The 19,915-nt window shown below is 37.9% G+C and overlaps 5 protein-coding genes across 5 annotated transcripts; all 5 read left to right on the forward strand.

The window, feature by feature from the left end:
- Positions 1-49: 49 nt before the first annotated feature.
- LOC113170799 (olfactory receptor 4D1-like) lies at positions 50-994 on the forward strand. Its single transcript, XM_026373056.1, has one exon. The coding sequence runs from the start codon at positions 50-52 to the stop codon at positions 992-994; it is 945 nt and encodes a 314-aa protein (XP_026228841.1).
- A 3,751-nt stretch (positions 995-4,745) lies between these two features.
- Positions 4,746-7,091, forward strand: LOC113170806 (olfactory receptor 13G1-like). Its single transcript, XM_026373069.1, has 2 exons — positions 4,746-5,682; positions 6,847-7,091. The coding sequence occupies exons 1-2, from the start codon at positions 4,746-4,748 to the stop codon at positions 7,089-7,091; spliced, it is 1,182 nt and encodes a 393-aa protein (XP_026228854.1).
- A 2,834-nt stretch (positions 7,092-9,925) lies between these two features.
- On the forward strand, positions 9,926-10,870 carry LOC113170814 (olfactory receptor 51E2-like). The gene has a single exon (XM_026373082.1). The coding sequence runs from the start codon at positions 9,926-9,928 to the stop codon at positions 10,868-10,870; it is 945 nt and encodes a 314-aa protein (XP_026228867.1).
- Positions 10,871-13,474: 2,604 nt separating this feature from the next.
- LOC113170823 (olfactory receptor 4D11-like) lies at positions 13,475-14,419 on the forward strand. The gene has a single exon (XM_026373093.1). It carries the CDS (start codon positions 13,475-13,477, stop codon positions 14,417-14,419), a length of 945 nt encoding a protein of 314 aa, XP_026228878.1.
- A 3,480-nt stretch (positions 14,420-17,899) lies between these two features.
- On the forward strand, positions 17,900-18,844 carry LOC113170833 (olfactory receptor 51E2-like). Its single transcript, XM_026373105.1, has one exon. It carries the CDS (start codon positions 17,900-17,902, stop codon positions 18,842-18,844), a length of 945 nt encoding a protein of 314 aa, XP_026228890.1.
- Positions 18,845-19,915: the final 1,071 nt, after the last annotated feature.

Consider the following 19,915-nt stretch of genomic DNA (forward strand, 5'->3'; position numbering starts at 1 on the left):
ATCATTTGTAATATATTGCTTGCTTTTAGAAGAGTTTAGTTTGTTAATTATGTCGTTACAGAATGCTTCAATCAAAGTAAGTGAATTTGTCATAACCGGTTTTGACACAACCAAAAATCCTGTGCTACTTGGTGTGTTTATATTGATTGTCTATATTGTAGCTGTTCTAGCCAGTATAGTGAATATCTTTGTCATCATTTACAAGAAAAAATTACACAAACCCATGTATCTTCTGATTTGTAACCTTGCTGTTGTTGATATACTCTACACCTCCAGCGCTAGTCCTACAATGATTGGGCTTCTTGTTACTGGTGTTAAAACTATATCCTATGTCCCATGTTTAATTCAAATGTTTGCTTTCCATTTGGCAGAGGTTATGGAGGCATTTGCTTTATCAGTTATGGCATTTGATCGATTAATTGCTGTTAGTTGTCCTTTTCAGTACCACAGTTATTTAACAAACATGCGTACTCTTGTTCTTACATATGTTCTGTGGATTGTTGCCTTTGGTGTTGTGGCTGTTTTTCCTGCCACTGTGATTCCTCTCCCTCGCTGCTATTCTGTTCTGAAGTACAATTTCTGTAGCTATGCTGCTGTAATACGAACCACTTGTGTCGACCTAAATTACTATTTTGATATGATTGCAATCCTAGTATTTTTTCTTTCATTTTTCACTTTCGGTTTTATTTGCCTGTCCTATTGTGGGATCATATATTTTGTGAAATTATCTTCAAATATTGAGAAAAAGAAAATTGGCAGCACTTGTATCAGCCACTTGATTGTGGTAACATGTTATTACCTTCCACTGTTTATCATCATTATCTTTCCAAGGTTAGGTATGGTATTAACTCTTGAGGTACGTAATGGCTTAAATATTGGGACCATCCTCATCCCGTCTGTTGTAAATCCTTTTGTGTATTGTCTTAGAACAAAAGAAATAAAAAATGAAATCCTTAATATATTTTATAAGTTCAGACATCTCAGTAGATTCTAGTAAAGCTTTAATTTACTTTCACATAAATACTGTATAATTTTCTAAGTATTATTAATTATTATAAAAAAAAACAAGCATTATGTCATGATAAAATATATTCAACTGTACTTTTTCCAAACTCATTGTGTCAATCTATCTGTGAAAAGAAACAGGCATTGTGGGCAGATAAGTAATCTATAGAAAAACACATTTCACATTCCCAGGTACTTACTCCTTCTTGTTTGTGAACTGTGAGAGAAACTGGAACACTGGAGGAAACATAAAGTCAGGGAAAAGATTTTGCTAATCTATGTCTATATTTCTTTCAGAGCTAGAAATAACGCTTGAGACGATGATTTATTTGCAGATATGAACCTTTCCCACTTGCAGGAATACAATGATGATGATCAATTGCATATTGTATTTACATCTGCATATTAACAAGTTGACAAAGTCAAAAGCTTGTTTTGATCTATAGGTAAAGGTTACAGACTTGCATCCTCACCTAGACCATGTTGACTCACCAGACCTTTTTCCCCATGCGCTTTGTGAACTGCCTTAAAGCACTACATCTGTCATAAACAAAAAAAAGTATTTTAACAGAACATTAATTAGTGCTTCAGCCTAACAAAACAGAACATAACATAATAAGCCATTCTACATTGATTGTTTTAAGAACCTAAATACCATATAGTATAAGGAAAATGAACAGATGCGTGTCAGAAAACATAGTAGTTTTCCAGCTTCTCAAATGAAATCTAATTTTTTTCCTTTTTTTTTGTCATACATGATATAAAACTCTGAGTTATTGATTATTAGCAAACATTTTAGGCAGATTAAATTAACAATTATCAATGAAATTTAGGGTGTTTATATAAATGTGTATATGTGATCCTATTCCTCATGCATGTACTCCTCATGTATTATCTGTTAATAAGTCTCTGTACACCAGACATTTCCTAATCTTTAGAGTTTTCTCACAATCCCAAATCTTCCACATATATTTTTGGGTTTCATAAATTCATAGAATAATGTATTCATTTAAAAGAAAAAATATGTTTAAAAATAATGTGTTGACTTTGTTATTATGAGTAAGTAAGAATACAGTTCATCCAGAATATGTTCACTACGCAGAAGTTTTTTATGTTACAGCCCCCTCCAAAAATGATTAAATACATTATTTTCCTCAAAATTCTACATAAGAAAATACCCCAGAATTTCAAAGTTTAAAAAAAGAAAGATTTGCAATTTTATAAAAAAAAAAAAACAAACATAAATAAGTATTCACAGCCTTTGCCATGACACTTAAATTTGAGCTCTGGTGAATCCTGTTTCCACTGATCATACTTGAGATGTTTCTACAACTTGTTTGGAGTCCACACATCTAGGGAAGGATACAGAAACATTTCTGCAGCATTGAAGGTCCCAATAAGCACAGTGTCTGCCATCATTCATAAATGGAAGATGTTTGGAACTACCAGGACTCTTCCTAGAGCGGGCCTCCTGGCCAAAATGAGTGATCAAAAGAGAAGGCTTTAGTCATGGAACTGACCATGAACCTGATGCTCATTCTGAAAGAGTTCCAGGGTTTCTCTACGGAGAGAGGAGAACCTTCCAGAAGAACAATCATCTCTGCAGAAGTCCACCACTCAAGCCTGTATGGTACAGTGGCCATTATGGTCTCCTATCTGGTTCACCCCTCTCTGTGTCACTCGACCACCACTCACAGAGTCTTCAGTGAGTATTCCATAACTAACATTATCCAAGATCCATCCAAGACTCAACCTAACTCTGTCTCCTCTTCTAGACCACCATACTCAACTGGTGACAGCTTTGTTTGTTTGCTGGCTCCTGTGACCCATCCACTGCACTATTATTATTGTCAATAAAACTTTCATTTAACTTATATTCGTCACTAGTCCTGACTGTGCCCAGGCAAAACCAGTTCACCGTGCACCTGCAGGATACCTTCGTCCTCTCTCAATCCCTCATCAGCCATGGTCCCACAACTCAGTGGACTTTGTCACTGGACTCCCTGTGTCAAAAGGCCTTAACACCACCCTGCCTCATGGTGCAGCGCTGCCACTTGGCCTGGAGGAAAGCTCGCGTCGCCCTCATCCTGACCAGTCGTTCCTTCCAGAACCACTGGAAGCTGGCTTCAAGATTAATTGGACCTTACCCCATCGCCAAGATGGTCAACCCGGTGGCGGTCCGTCTCCCCAGACCCCTTTGCATCCGCCCAACCTTTCGCATTTCCCAGTTGATGCCTGAAGTCATGAGTGACCTTGTGGGTTATATGACCAAAATACAGATTTATCATAATATGGGCAGTGTAAATGGTGTCCCTTTATTTAGTTTACAGATTTGAAATACAGATCACAGTTTAGGTCTTTAGGCAAGATAACACAAACATTTACATGGCACTATATGTAAAATGTGGATTGTCACAATGTCATAATGTATGCAAAATGATTTGAGATAATAATAATAAATACTTTATTAATCCCTTACAGTATTATATACACACATTACACAAGTTAATCTAGAAAGGGTCTTCAATAAGGACTGCGTCTTTAAAATCACACATGCTGAGAATTTTGCACCATAAAAATGTATTTATAAAAATGCAGTGTGAGGTGTTTTTGCTAGTCCACAAAATACAGGGAAGAGAAAATGCAAACACACATAATTTAGAAAGCCCAAAAGCTATCTGCAAAACACTAAAAAAAAAACAAAACAAATGGTGTTGGCTGAGTTTGCATATGAATTAAATACTTATTAGAAACAGGTGCAATCTGCTTGAGCACAGAAGATGAGATAAGATGCAAAGAAGAAATTAAACATGTCTCCAAAATGTGTATTTAAAGTCCTAATAATATATTTGGAATGATAAAGAAAAAAAAACATATTGTCTGTCTAATTATCCAGTTTTGGAGCTGTTGGGACCTATTGTCAATCACTTTTTCTTAGATCACGAGCAAAACGCCCACAAATGAAACATGCAGTAGTCAAAATTGTGCACACAATTAGTTTGGCATCTAAGTAAATCAGAACCAAGAGAATACAGAGAGGGCCTAGTCATAGTTTGACTTTGATAGTTTTAACTTTTATCTTTCAAGTGAAACAGTCTATTTTTAATAGCATGATGAATACCAGCCCACATAGGCAAAAAAAGGTTGCCTTTTCATATTACTACTTTTTACAATAATGCAAAGTTGGAAATTAACTACTAAATATTAGTATATTACAGTAGTAATTTTTAAGTAGACTGAACATATATGTTGCATGTTGACACTATGGATACATATTCACCTGAGAACCTATTAGACCTGCCTTTGACAAATTGCTATTGATATTTACATATATTGACCACATAGCAATGATCAAAATCGAGTGTGATTGGACAATAAGTGTGTCCAATGAAAAGTTACTTGTCGTGAGTCTTATAATCCTGTCTTTTGGAAGCTCTCTGGTAAACCCCACTGTTGTAGGCTTTCACTGAGCTCAGTTCAGATCATAAAACTGGATAAGACAGCTATGATTTACAATATACCAAATTATTTTTTGCTTTGAGAAGGAGTAGAGGTTTTTACATCTACCGTACTTCTTTTTTGCAATTATTAACTTTTTTGTTTTCTTAAATATGTCGTTGCAGAACTCTTCAGTCAAAGTAACAGAATTTACCATATGACATATTTACAAATAACATATTTAATGATCTATAGCTTTAAAAAGAGTTTTTTTGTTCTTTGCATTTTTAACCTTGTTAACTATGTCTTTACAAAATGCTTCAATCAAAGTAACTGAATTTGTCATAACCGGTTTTGACACAACCAAATATCCTGTGCAAGTTGGTGTGTTTATATTGATTGTCTTTATTGTAGCTGTTCTAGCCAATACACTAAACATCTTCATAATAATTTATGACAAAAAATTACACAAACCAATGTATCTTCTGATTTGTAACCTTGCTGTTGTTGATCTACTGTCCACATCTAGTGTCAGTCCTACAATGATTGGGGTTCTAGTTACAGGTGTTAAATCTATATCCTATGTGCCATGCTTAATTCAAATGTTTACCTTCCATCTGGGACAAGTGATGGAGACATTTGCTCTATCAGTTATGGCACTTGATCGATTAATTGCTGTTAGTTGTCCTTTTCAGTACCACAGTTATTTAACAAACCCACGTATAGTTGTTCTTACATATATCCTGTGGATTGTTGCCTGTGCTTTTGTGTCTTTTTATCCTGCAAGTGTTATTCCTCTCCGTCACTGCTATTCAGTTCTGAAGTACAATTTCTGTAGCTATGCTGCTGTATTAAGAGCCACTTGTGTTGATCCTAACTATTATTTCAATATAGTTGCAACCATAATATTTTTTCTTTCATTCTCAACTTTCAGTTTTATTTGCCTGTCCTATTTTGGGATCATATATTTTGTTAAATTATCCTCAAATAATGATAGAATGAAAATTGGCAGCACTTGTTTAAGTCACTTAATTGTGGTCACTTGTTATTATGTTCCCATTTTTGTCATTGCACTCTTGACCAGGTTAGGTGTGGTATTAACCCTTGAGGAACGTAATGGGTTAAATATTGGGTCCATCCTCATCCCGTCTCTTGTAAATCCTTTTGTGTACTGTCTTAGAACAAAAGAAATTAAAAATGGGATCATTAACATGTTCACAAAAGTTGCAACATCTTCTGGTAAAGTGTGAATTTACTTTCATGAAAATATCCTTTTGTAAGTATTATGCAAAAATGTCAAAATATATTCAACCATGTATTTTCCAAACTGTTTTTGGTGTCCAGAATTAAAGATACAGGAGATAACTTTAACACTTTGGGCACTTTCATCAGCAATCTATAGAAAAACACAATTTCACATTCACAGGTACCAACAATGTACCAGAGTTACCTACTCCTGCTTGTTTTTGAACTGTGAAAAGAAACTGGAGAAAATATAGTCAGGCAGAAGGTTTTGCTTCTGTTTGTCAGTATACAGTGTAAAATTACATATTTATCAGAATTTCAACCAATGATTACATAGTAGCATTTTGACAATGTAGTAACCTTTCTAAATAATTCTTAAAACATGTCTTCCAGCTCCTAAAATATAAGAAGTTTATCCTTTTCTTAGTCATACATGATAGATAAGTTTTGGATTGTTGGTTGTTTTATGGTAAGAACATTAGGCAGAACTAACAGTGATAATTAACTGTAATGAATATATGTAGAATTAACTTGAAGGATTACACAGTAAGTTGTCACGAGTCTACCTGTCTGCCCTCCATGTTGTTGGCTCCTCCTCCTCATTGCCCCTGCACACTGATTGGCCAGCCACTTCACCTGTGCTTCCTCTCGGCCTATTTAGGCAGGTGTGTCTGCTGGCTTCCCTTGCCAGATAGTCTCACACCTTATTGTGAATACTCCCTATCCAGCGTTTCCTGATTTTGTCTACCTGTTGCTGAAATCTGCTGGACCTGACCCTGCTGCTGCCTGCTCCTTGAGTTTCGTGAGTTTTTCTTGCCTGTTCTAACCCCTTCCTGGTTTCCCCCATTCTACTGTGTTTCGGCTTGGACCTCCCTGTGTTTGGATCTGGACTGATCTCGGTTGCAGATTTTGGATTTTCCTTCTTTTGGCTTGTTGTTGTGTATGACCCGGATTGCTACGGTTTTGGATTTTGGATTTCCTTTGGACTGGTTTCTGTGTATGACCTGGACTGTGTGTTGACCTCAGCTGCTTTGCCTTAGCCCCTGGTTCACTGTATATGTTCTGAACTGCCCCTGGACACCCGATTTCTGGTCTGCCCCTGCAACTCTGGTGTGATGCCACGGTTGACTTTATTCTCTCGCCCGTTTCTCTCCTCAGGCTCTGCATACGCCATGTTCTCTCCCGCCGTCCGCCATTTTGGAGGTCGCGCCGGAAGTTGCCCGCCATTTTGGATGCCGCACCAGAAGCACTCCCCGCTTGCCCTGCCAGGTCACACTGCCCCTGAGCGTCTGCTACCACACCATCCAACTGCATCTACTGCAGACCCCGCACTGTTCCCACCGACGACCGCCTTGTCGGACCCCCTTATCTACCATCCCCTTGCACTGCATTGTTGTCAATAAATGTTTATAAGTAAAGTTTTGGTTTCTTAAAGCCAAGAAATTTGTCAAAAGTCACAGTTCTTAAAAGGTTTTTAGATTAAAAACAAAGATTTACAAAAAAAAAATCTAAAAACATGTTTTGATTAGTCATCAATTGCCCCTTCCTTGGATCGGTCTTATTCTTTCAAGCTCAGGTCCTCTACCAGAAGCCTGAGAGCTTAAGGGTCCTGCACAGTACAGTATCTTAGCTGTTCCTAGGACTGCACTCTTCTGGACAGAGATCTCAGATGTTGTTCCTGGGATCTGCTGGAGCCACTCTCCCAGTTTGGGGAGTTACAGCCCCCAGTGTTCCTATTACCACCAGTACCACTTGTGCCTTCATCTTCCACATCTTTTCCATCTCTTCTTTCAGCCCTTGGTACTTCTTGATCTTCTCGTGCTCCTTCTTTCTGATGTTGCTATCACTTGGGATTGCCACATCTATCACTACCGCCTTGTTCTCCTGTTTGTCCACCACTACTAGTCGAGTTGGTCGGCCATTACCTGTTTGTCAGTGTGTATCTGGAAGTCCCACAGGATCTTAGCTCTGTCATTCTCGACCACCTTTGGAGGTGTGTCCCATTTTGACTTTGGCACCTCCAGTCTGTACTCGGCACAGATGTTCCTGTACACTACGCCGGCCACCTGGTTATGGCGTTCCATGTATGCCCTGCCTGCTAGCATCTTGCATCCCGCTGTTATGTGCCTGATTGTTTCAGGGGCATTATTGCACAGCCTGCACCTGGGGTCCAGCCTGGTATGGTAGATCCCAGCCTCTATCAATCTTGTACTCCATGTGCTGCCAGGATTAGTGCCTCTGTGCTGTCTTTCAATCCAGCTTTGTCCAGCCACTGGTAGGATTTGTCGACATCAGCCACTTCTTCTATCTGCCGGTGGTAAAGTACATACTGCACTTGATCCCCGTCCAGTTTGCTTATTAACCCCAAAATGTAGTGGATGATGTGGTCATACAACTGCTCTAAGACTGGGGGCCTTGGTGAGAATTATGTTTTTTGATTCATCTACGGCATGCAACACCATCCGACCTGCACTGCTGGGAGAGAAATTAGGAAACATGCAGGCTGACACTCCCCTGATATTGTGGATCATGGACTGCCTTACTGACTGTCCCTCAGTACATTTGCCTGTAGAACTATGTGTCTTACTGTTGTCTGTAGCACAGGTGCTTCACAGGGGACAGTTCTGTCTCCATTTTTCTTCACCCCTTATACCTCAGTCTTCAGGTAATAACTCCTGCATCCTGCCATCTTGAGAAGTTCTCTGATGACTCCGCAGTTGTAGGATGTATGCTGTTGTTGGCTGGGGCAGCAGCATGATGGTGGCAGACACTATTAGTGCTGTGAGTTCTGTTTATTCCACGTCATTCTCTCTGCTCGCAGTACCAGACCTATACCTCGACCTGCCTGATTCCCCTTCTCGGACCTGCACCCCTTCTACGCTGGATTCCCCCTCACTGGACCATCCTGACCTGACCTTGCTTCCGGTCTACCCCTCTGGTTCAGTGAGTTTTCCTCTGATCTGTTTTCTCCCGCGTTGTTCCCTTCCCTGCTCTGTTTCTGTTTGGATCTCCCTGTGTTTCTACCTGGATTGTCTTTCTGTTGTGGATTTTGCCTGTCTGACTTATCTCAGAACTGCCTAACCATGCGTGACCTGGATTACCCTCGACCTCTGAGTTAGCCCTGTGGATTATTGTTTGGACTGTATATGTTCAGAACTCCAGCCTGTTTTCCCACACTGGGTTTAGAAATTGTGTTGCTTTACATAGGGTTGGTATGTATTCTCATGGTGCTCCTGTGATACTCTGGTTACTCTCCTGGAGTATCTCCATTGTCCTCCATTTTGTCCATGTGCTCTCCATTGGTCGGCCATCCTGGTTTTCGACGTCACCTCCGGTTTCCAACCAGACCCCCATACTCACCCTACCTCATCTCCTCCCATCTAGTGACTGTTGCATTCATATATTTACTGTTGTTCTGTTATTTTAAATAAAGATTGACTACTCAGTTCTGTCCTGTGTTATCTCTGGCCATGGAGTCCTTCATGCAGCTCGTGACAATACAGTTCTTTTATCATTACCCAGGTGGTCTCACTGTTCAAACTGTAAGTACTTTCACACATGCACTGACACCCTGAACATTTCTGGACTTTATCCGAGTAAACTGCATGTTAGAACAGTAACAGTCCTGTTGAATAAGTGCACTTTGCCATTTAAATGAATACAAAAGGTTGCTTTTTCATGCTCCGAATTACTGACATTTAACCAATTTTTAACAATTTAACAAAGACTTAAAATTAATTACTTATTAGATTATATTAAAGTAGAAAAGTGTATGTAGACTGAACATATGTATTGGTTTTCTAAAGGAAAGGATAAAGAACTCAATCATGTGGACACATCAGATCTGCCTTTGACAGTTTGTTGTTGACCTCCACAGATGCCAATGACATAACCAGCACAAAGAGTATTTCAGAATTGAAGCTAGATTCAGGGGAGTGGTCTAAGCAGTGACTAGCTCAAATCACCTGGGATCAAAATACACTATAATTGGACAACAGGTGGGTCCAATGAAATGTTGCTGTGCTCATGACTGTTAAAACCCCACATTTTAAAGGCTCTCTGTTATACCCTTCTGTTGTAGGGAAAGCATTTTGACTGAGCTAAGTTAGAATTACTGTTGAAAGATCTGAAAGCTGTATAACACTGCTTGTCATCTATAACATATTTAATGATCTATAGCTTTGACAAGAGTTCATATTTTGTTCTGTGCATTTTTAACCTTGTTATTTTGATAACTATGTCTTTACAAAATGCTTCAATCAAAGTAAGTGAATTTATCATAACCGGTTTTGACACAACCAAAAATCCTGTGCAACTTGGTGTGTTTATATTGATTTCCTATATTGTAGCTGTTCTAGCCAGTATAGTAAATATCTTTGTCATTATTTACAAGAAGAAATTACACAAACCAATGTATCTTCTGATTTGTAACCTTGCTGCTGTTGATCTACTGTACTCTTCTAGCGTCAGTCCTACAATTATTGGGGTTTTAATTGCTGGTGTTAAAACTATATCTTATGTGCCATGTTTAATTCAAATGTTTACTTTCCATTTGGCAGAGATAATGGAGACATTTGCTCTATCAGTTATGGCATTTGATCGTTTAATTGCTGTTAGTTGTCCTTTTCAGTACCACAGTTATTTAACAAATGCACGTATTATTGTTCTTACATATGTCCTGTGGATTGTTGCTTGTGCTTTTGTGGCTGTTGTTCCTGCAACAGTGATTCCTCTCCCTCACTGCTATACAGTGCTGAAGTACAATTTCTGTAGCTATGCTGCTGTAATACGAACCACTTGTGTTGACCCAAACTACTATTTCAATTTGGTTGCAAGCATAGTATTTTTTCTTTCATTTTCCACTTTTGGTTTTATTTGCTTGTCCTATGTTGGGATCATATATTTTGTGAAATTATCTTCAAATAATGAGAAAAAGAAAATTGGCAGCACTTGTTTGAGCCACTTGATTGTGGTAACATGCTATTACCTTCCACTGTTTATCATCACTATCTTGACCAGGTTTGGTGTAGTATTAACTCTTGGGGTACGTAATGGCTTAAATATTGGGACCATCCTCATCCCATCTCTTGTAAATCCTTTTGTGTATTGTCTTAGAACAAGAGAAATTAAAAATGAAATTGTTATTATATTTAAAAAGTTCAGACATCTCATTAGATTCTAGTGAAGTGTGAATTGATTGCCTGCCTTTTTGCAGTGATCCTTTGTTACTTTGCATTTCTGGTTTGTGTGTTATTTTGTATTTTGCCTGTTTTGGTGCATTGATTTTTTTCGATGTCAGTTTGTATCTCTGGTTGTAATAAATCTGTCATGATCCCAGCTTTCTCCTGCCTGTCTGCTTTCGGTTTTCCCCCTCCCTGCGTCATGACTCTGATTACCCATGTAGATTATAGTGAGTGGAAAGCTTGAAAATGTGTGCGAACAGACTCTTTTGAAAATGAATGGTTTTAGGATGGCGCTCCTACTCTTTGCAGATGCGTCTTTGACATTTGTGAACAATGAATATAGTTTAGAAGAAAACATGGACACACTACAAGTTACAAACTTGTAGATTCTGTGGTAGGAGCAGAGTTAAATTAGTGTTAGACAAACATGCCTGAAAATCTGTACTGCTCTAGGGTATGAGAGAAGTTAACATTACCTAGATTAGCCTTGTAACATTACTGTGCAGCTAATGTAGCTACATTCAACAAGTTAACCCAGTATAAAAAAAAAAAATAAAAAAAAAAGACAAAACACTCTGAAGCTTACAGCTTCAATCATTGAATGAGACCCTGGTTTAGGTCAAAGACAGAATCTTAGGCAGGAGGAGAGGGTTCAGGTGGACAGGCTCCAGATCTAAGGAGAGAAATGTCATATCAAAAAAGGAAATAATAAAAGCGAGAAACTGGTAAAGCCGATCAGGGTAATAGTGAGAGGGAGACAGAGAGGGCAAGGACAGGCAGAAATCTTAACACTGAGAGTATATGAGGAAGAAAATGGGTTCCTGTGTTCATCCATATATCCAACAAGTGAGCTTTATCTTTGCTTTGCACTCTGCTGCTGATACTGTTCTACTGCAGAGTGAGTCTGCTGTAGCCAGGTAAAACAATGGCGGAACTAGTCACAGGTAGGGTTCCTAGATAATATTTATGCACAAATACAGGCGAGAGAACACAATCATCCCTCCGCGCTTCTAAAGATTACCCATTTATAGTTCACAACTGTCTGCAATGTGATCGTATAGTGGACTATGTGTTGGCGAAAAAGATAAAAATAAATAAACAAAAATCGTCCTAACCCTACTACAGTAAAAATAAATTCATACAAAATAAAAAAAACATACCTACAGTGTAGCTTACACTGGACTGTTACCTTTCTTATATCTTCATTACAATATGAAACACTTACACTTACAAGTTACAGCTTCATTTAGAACTTGTAACTTAACAAGATAACAAATAGAATCTTACACATTTTTACGATAAAAACATTATCAAGCAATATACAATGACATACCTGTAGTTTCACAAGGGATAAAAAGGCAGAATGGATCATGTGTTGTGGGCAATCTGCTCATGTGCGCTCCGTCTGGAGAGACAGCACCATTACAGTTAGCTAACTAGCGTAGGCTAAAACTTCGACATTTTGAGCTAAAACACACACAAAATGGTTCATAAGCTGAACAAAAGCAAAGCGAAAACAATCAACAAACTGCTACTATCAGCCTCATAGTGCTGGTAAAACTTTTATGTACTTTTAATAAAGTTAACACACTTTGCCCACGGACACATTCACAGGCACGTTACCTCTTGGGAAATCCTCCGCGCTTCTGAAGATTACCCATAATCCCTTCCTTTTACCACCAAATGTAGGTGCGAAATTTTACCAGCAGGTGGTGAATTGCCCCTTTTAGCTGGATTATGAACTATGTTACATGAGCACTACAAGTGAGTTTTTAGGTGTGTGTGTAAAATTTGCTGTTGTAGGTACAACAATAATTATACAGCTATATGAGAAAATTATAAATGCCAGTTAACTAAAAAAAAACAAACAAACAAAAAAAAAACAACAGAACAAAACAATAGTTAAAACCCCAACACTTAACATTTGTAAAATAAAAATATCACACTGTCACATTGTTTCAGTGAAGCAACCTACATTGTCAGTTCTGAGTAGGTGTTACAGTTCCTCCCTTTGTCCCCTATCTGTTGGTTTTATTTTTGTTTGTTCCACCTGGTCTCATTCTCTCTCCTGCCACTTCCTGTTTGCCCATACTTGGACTTCCTTGTCCTCCACCAGCCGAACTTGTTAATCATGGATTTGTTTCACCTGTTTGTCCCTGTCCCTTCAAAAGCTCCCCTCAGTCTTCCACTCATTGACAATTTGTTGACATAACCAGCACAAAGAGTATTTCAGAATTAAAGTATTCATTATTATTATTGTTATTATTATTAGAATTGAGGCTCGATTTGGGGGAGTTGTCTAAGCAGTGACCAGCTCTAATCACCTGGGATCAAAAACCAGTATAATTGGACAATAGGTGGGTCCAATGAAATGTAGCTGTGCTCATGACTGTTAAAACCACACATCTTAAAAGCTCTCTGGTAAACCTCTCTGTTGTAGGGAAAGCAGTTTGACTGAGCTCAGTTAGAATTACTGTTGAAAGATTTGAAAGCTGGATAACATTGCTTATGATTTAAAACATATTTAATAATCTTTTGCCTTGAGAAAACAGTTTTTTTATCTGCTTCTATTGTTATTTTTCAACTTTGTTATTTTGTTTAATATGTCTTTACAGAACTCTTCAATCAAAGTAACAGAATTTATAATAGATGGTTTTGTCACAACCAAAAATCCTTTGCTAGTTGGTGTGGTTATATTGATTGTCTATATTGTAGCTGTTCTAGTTGACATAGTGAATATCCTCGTCATTATGTACAAAAAGAAATTACACAAACCAATGTATCTTCTGATTTGTAACCTTGCTGCTGTTGATCTACTGTACTCTTCTAGTGTGAGTCCTACAATTGTTGGAATTCTAGTTGCTGGTGTTAAAACTATATCTTATGTGCCATGTTTACTTCAAATGTTTGCTTTCCATCTGGGACAAGTGATGGAGATGTTTGCTCTATCAGTTATGGCATTTGATCGATTAATTGCTGTTAGTTGTCCTTTTCAGTACCACAGTTATTTAACAAATGCACGTATTATTGTTCTTACGTATATCCTGTGGATTGTTGCTTGTGCTTTTGTGGCTTTTGTTCCTGCAACTGTGATTCCTCTCCCTCTCTGCTATTCAGTTCTGAAGTACAATTTCTGTAGCTATGCTGCTGTAATACGAACCACTTGTGTTGACCCAAACTACTATTTCAATTTGATTGCAAGCATAGCATTTTTTCTTTCATTTTCCACTTTTGGTTTTATTTGCCTGTCCTATGTTGGGATCATATATTTTGTGAAATTATCTTCAAATAATGAGAAAAAGAAAATTGGCAGCACTTGTTTGAGCCACTTGATTGTGGTAACATGTTATTACCTTCCACTGTTTATCATCACTATCTTGACTAGGTTTGGTGTAGTATTAACTCTTGAGGTACGTAATGGCTTAAATATTGGGACCATCTTCATCACATCTCTTGTAAATCCTTTTGTGTATTGTCTTAGAACAAGAGAAATTAAAAATGAAATCATTAATATGTTTAAAAAGTTGAGACATCACATTAGATTCTAGTGAAGTGTGAGTTTACTTTCATATAAATATTGTATAATTTTCTAAGTATTGTAAAATATTGTAAAAATACCTGTCTAAAATGCTGGGATATATTCAACAGTGTTATTCCAAAGTCTTTCATTATGTTCATAATTCTGTTATAAGCAGCACACATTGTGGGCAGCAATCTATACAAAAACAAAGAATGCTTTCAGAAATATAAGAAATAATTGTTAATTTTTGTAAATTTACAGAATGCAAAGTGAGCGAACAAAAGAAAAATCTAAATCAAATCAATATTTGGTGTTACTATCTTTTGCCTTCAAACCAGCATCAATTTTTACAGGTACACTGGGGATTTTGTAGGATTATAGTCAGGTGTATGATCAAACACTTATACCAAACAAGTGCTAATGATCATCAATGTCACACATAGGTTAAAACCCAGTCATGAACTGAAACAGACACTGCTGTGTAGGAGGCTTAAAACTGGGTGAGGAACAGTCAAACTCCGCTACCAAGATGAGGTTGTGAAAGACAGTTTCATGTCATGGCAAGATTGAGCACAGCAACAAGACGCAAGGTAGTTATACTGCATCAACAAGGTCTCTCCCAGACAAAACTTTTAAAGCACACTGGGGTTTCATGTGCTGTTCAAGCTCTTTTGAAGAAGCACAAAGAAACGGGCAACGCAGGGGATCGTAGACGGTTCTGCTGGAGGTTTCTTCCTCTAAACAAAGGGAGTTTTTCCTCTCCACTGTTGCCTTAAGCTTGCTCAAATTGGATTGTTGGGTTTTCCCTATAATTTTTTTTGTATAAATATTCTCTGTAAGGTCTTAAATCTTGCACTGTAAAGTGCTTTGAGATAACTTCTGTTGTGAATTAGCTCCATACAAATAAAACTGAATTCAATTCAATTCAATTCAATTGAATAAACGCAGTGCCATAAGCTCAGAACTGCCAGAAACCAGTGGGATCCAGGTACACCCATCTACTGTCTGGAGAAGTCTGGCCAGAAGTGGTCTTCATGGAAGAGTTGCAGCCAAAAAGCCATACCTCTGACATGGTAACAAGGCCAAGCGACTCAAGTATGCACCAAATATAGGAACAGAAGAATGGTAGCAGGTGCTATGGATTGATGGACAGGCAGATACTTATCCATCATGCAATACCATCAGGGAGGCGTATGATTGGCCCCAAATTTATTCTGCAGCAGGACAATGACCCCAAACATAAAGCCAAAGTCATTAAGAACTATCTCCAGCCTAAAGAAGAACAAGAAGTTCTTGAAGTGATGGCATGGCCCCCACAGAGCCCTGATCTCAACATCATCGTGTTGGTCTGGGATTACATGAAGAGACAGAGGGATGTGAGAAAGCCTACATCCATAGAAGATCCGTGGTTAGTTCTCCAAGATGTTTGGAACACACTACCAGCTGAGTTCCTTCAAAAATTGTGTACGAGTGTACCTAGAAGAATTGCAGGCTGTTTTGAAGGCAAAGGGTGGTCACACCAAATATTGATTTGATTTAGATTTCTCTTTTGTTCATTCACTGCATTTTGTTCATTTATGAAAATAAATGTTTAACACTTCCATTTCTGAAAGCATTCTTTGTTTGCAGCATTTTTTTCACACCTCCCTAAAACTTTTGCACAGTACTGGTAGAAATCTTTTGTATGTCCCTGATGTCAGAATGACTACAAGAGGTGACAGAGCCTTTTCAGTTACAGCCCCTAAACTCTGGAACAGCTTACCCGAGGAAATAAGATCAGCTGACTCAGTGACATCTTTTAAAACTCTCCTTAAAACATACCTCTACCGGCGAGCCTTTTGCGATCTTCTGTAAGCTAAAACAAATCTGTCCTTGGGAGGACTCTCCATTAATTACAATGTCTTTACGTTTGAACTGGTCTCCCCAAGGACTGATGTGGTAGTTGTTTGTATTATTGTTTTGTTTGTATAACTGTTATCTACACCCCAACCGGTTGAGGCAGATGGCCGTTTAACTTGAGCCTGGTTCTGCTGGAGGTTTCTTCCCTAGGGGGAGTTTTTCCTCTCCACTGTTTGCCTAGTGCTTGCTCAGGTTGATCTTGTTGGGCTACATGTGTTTCTTGTCTGTCTTGTGAAGCACTTTGTAACATATGTTTAGAAAAGTGCTCTATAAAGAAATTTATTCTATAAATAAACATATTATTACTGTACATATATACAACACATTTTTGTTGCTGTTCGTGAAAAACCATGATCAACAAATCAGCCTTGCTAATACATGCCAGGGCAGTTATACTAATTTGATCACAGTAGCAGTTTACAGGTACACCAATTAGCCTTAACAGTCAATCTGTTAAATATTTTAAGGTTGTGGTGAACAGTGTTCTGCATGGGAAAAATGTAATGCTGGCCATTATCAACAGATGACAGCACACAACTCATCACAGCTTGCTGTATATGGGGCTTTGGCATATGAGGGCATCTGGCTATTTCAACAATATAATTTTCGCAGGGTTTACTAGACTCACCCTTGATTGTCATCCCATTCACAGTAGGGATTCCTGCCTCGTCCAGGCACAGTTGGTTTTGTTTCTGTTTCTGCTTCTGTTTTGGCTCCTTCTCATTTTCACCTGGTCCCACTCCTGTGGCTCTACTCCCTGGCCTCTTCCTGCTATGCCCACATTTGGACTAGCTCACTCTCTACTCTCCCGTACCTGATTACAGATCAATTCTGTTGCCAGATTGCCACGGAAGAACGGTAAAAGTATGTGTAGTACCTCATTCAAGAGAATGAGAAGGGTTGCTTTTTCATGCTATGTATCCCTCTGACATTTAACCAAAGAACTTTCTTAATCTTTGACCAACTTTTGTGAGTGGGGAAAATTTTTTACAAAAAAATTAACTGTTATCTTTCACTTCGAGAAAGTCTACTTTTAATAGCATGATGGCAAAGAGTCTCATTTTCCTGCTTACAATTTTAAACAATAAGGAGTTCAAAATTAGTTAATAAGTATTAGATTATATTTGAGTATACAAGTGTTAATAGACTGAACATATGTATTTGTTTCTAACTGAAAGGATAAAGAGCTCAATCATGTGGACACATCAGATCAGCTTTGGACAATTTGTTGACATAGCCAGCGCAAAGAGGATATCAGATTTAAAATATTTATTATTATTATCATTATTAGAATTGAGGCTTGATTTAGGGGAGTGGTGTAAGCAGTGACCAGCTCAAATCACCTGTATAATTGGACAATAGGTGGGTCCAATGAAATGTAGCTGTGCTCATGACTTTTAAAACTCCACATCTTAAAAGGTTCTCTGCTAAACACCTCTGTTGTAGGGAAAGCAGTTGACTGAGCTCAGTTAGAATTACTGTTGAAAGATCTGAAAGCTGGATAACATTTCTTATGATTTATAACATATTTAATGATCTTTTGCCTTAAGAAAACAGTTTTTTATATCTGCTTCTTTCGTTATATTTCAACTTTGTTATTTTGTTTAATATGTCTTTACAGAACTCTTCGATCAAAGTAACAGAATTTATAATAGATGGTTTTGACACAACCAAAAATCCTTTGCTAGTTGGTGTGGTTATATTGATTGTCTATATTGTAGCTGTTCTAATTGATATAGTTAATATCCTCGTCATTATGTACAAGAAGAAATTACACAAACCAATGTATCTTCTGATTTGTAACCTTGCTGCTGTTGATCTACTGTACTCTTCTAGCGTCAGTCCTACAATTATTGGAATTCTAGTTGCTGGTGTTAAAACTATATCCTATGTGCCATGTTTACTTCAAATGTTTGCTTTCCATCTGGGACAAGTGATGGAGATGTTTGCTCTATCAGTTATGGCATTTGATCGATTAATTGCTGTTAGTTGTCCTTTTCAGTACCACAGTTATTTAACAAATGCACGTATTATTGTTCTTACGTATATCCTGTGGATTGTTGCTTGTGCTTTTGTGGCTGTTGTTCCTGCAACTGTGATTCCTCTCCCTCACTGCTATTCTGTTCTGAAGTACAATTTCTGTAGCTATGCTGCTGTAATACGAACTACTTGTGTTGACCCAAACTACTATTTCAATTTGGTTGCAAGCATAGCATTTTTTCTTTCATTTTCCACTTTTGGTTTTATTTGCCTGTCCTATGTTGGGATCATATATTTTGTGAAATTATCTTCAAATAATGAGAAAAAGAAAATTGGCAGCACTTGTTTGAGCCACTTGATTGTGGTAACATGTTATTACCTTCCACTGTTTATCATCATTATCTTGACCAGGTTTGGTGTAGTATTAACTCTTGAGGTACGTAATGGCTTAAATATTGGGACCATTCTCATCCCATCTCTTGTAAATCCTTTTGTGTATTGTCTTAGAACAAGAGAAATTAAAAATGAAATCATTAATATGTTTAAAAAGTTAAGACATCTCATTAGATTCTAGTGAAGTGTGAGTTTACTTCTAAGTATTATAAAATATTTAAAATATAGCATTATAAAATGCTAAGACATATTCAACAGTGTTTTTTCCAAAGTCTTTCATTATGTTCCTAGTTTTGTTATAAGCAGCACACATTCTGTGCAGCAATCTATAGAAAAACACATTTTACATTCACAGTACCAAAAACGTACAAGAGTTTTCAACTCAAACTTTGTACTGTAAGAGGAAACTGGAGCACTTCATTCAGGGAGAAGGCTTAGCTGTTACTTGTCATTATATAGTACATAGCTATATACTGAGTTGTACGATGGTCTTGCCTGTTAATTGTTAGTGTTAACATATACTGTATACAACATTATGTTGCTGTGTGTGAAAAAACATGACCAACAAACCAGCCTTGCCAATACATGAATCACAGTAGCACTATACAGGTACACCAATTAGCCTTAACATTTAATCCATTATATATTTTAAGGTTGTGGTGAACAGTGTTCTGCATGGGAAAAATGTAATGCTGGCCATTATCAACAGATGACAGCACACAACTCATCACAGCTTGCTGTATATGGGGCTTTGGCATATGAGGGCATCTAGCTACTTCAACAATATAATTTTGGCAGGGTTTACCAGACTCACCCTTGATTGTCATCCCATACCACAGTTGGTTTTGTTTCTGTTTCTGCTTCTGTTTTGGCTCCTTCTCATTTTCACCTGGTCCCACTCCTGTGGCTCTACTCCCTGGCCTCTTCCTGCTATGCCCACATTTGGAATGGCTCACTCTCTTCTCTCTCATACCTGATTACAGATCAATTCCACCAGTCCTCATTCTGTTGCCAGATTGTCACATGGATTGCTACTCACCAGCCACTTTTCAGTTGTGTTCCCGGCCTTGCTTTCCTGCCCCTGTAATGCCTTGGACCTTGGCATTGCTTACTGGACTTTGTTCCCGGCCTGTGTGAGTTGTTTGCCTGCCTTTTTGCAGTGATTCTTTGTTGTTACTTTGTATTTCTGGTTTGTGTGCTATTTTGTATTTTGCCTGCATCAGTGCAGTGACTTTGTATCTTTGGTTGACCA

The sequence above is a fragment of the Anabas testudineus genome, chromosome 13, assembly GCF_900324465.2.
Source record: "Anabas testudineus chromosome 13, fAnaTes1.2, whole genome shotgun sequence".
NCBI classification, from domain to species: domain Eukaryota; kingdom Metazoa; phylum Chordata; class Actinopteri; order Anabantiformes; family Anabantidae; genus Anabas; species Anabas testudineus.

What these genes read in the sequence shown, in the direction of transcription:
- LOC113170823 (XM_026373093.1), top strand. Translation starts at nt 13,475, where the DNA reads ATGTCTTTACAGAACTCTTCAATCAAAGTAACAGAATTTATAATAGAT.
- LOC113170799 (XM_026373056.1), top strand. Translation starts at nt 50, where the DNA reads ATGTCGTTACAGAATGCTTCAATCAAAGTAAGTGAATTTGTCATAACC.
- LOC113170833 (XM_026373105.1), top strand. Translation starts at nt 17,900, where the DNA reads ATGTCTTTACAGAACTCTTCGATCAAAGTAACAGAATTTATAATAGAT.
- LOC113170806 (XM_026373069.1), top strand. Translation starts at nt 4,746, where the DNA reads ATGTCTTTACAAAATGCTTCAATCAAAGTAACTGAATTTGTCATAACC. An exon ending in AAAAGTTGCAACATCTTCTG is followed by an intron (nt 5,683 to 6,846) that starts GTAAAGTGTGAA and finishes TTCTCTCCTCAG; the next exon opens with GCTCTGCATACGCCATGTTC.
- LOC113170814 (XM_026373082.1), top strand. Translation starts at nt 9,926, where the DNA reads ATGTCTTTACAAAATGCTTCAATCAAAGTAAGTGAATTTATCATAACC.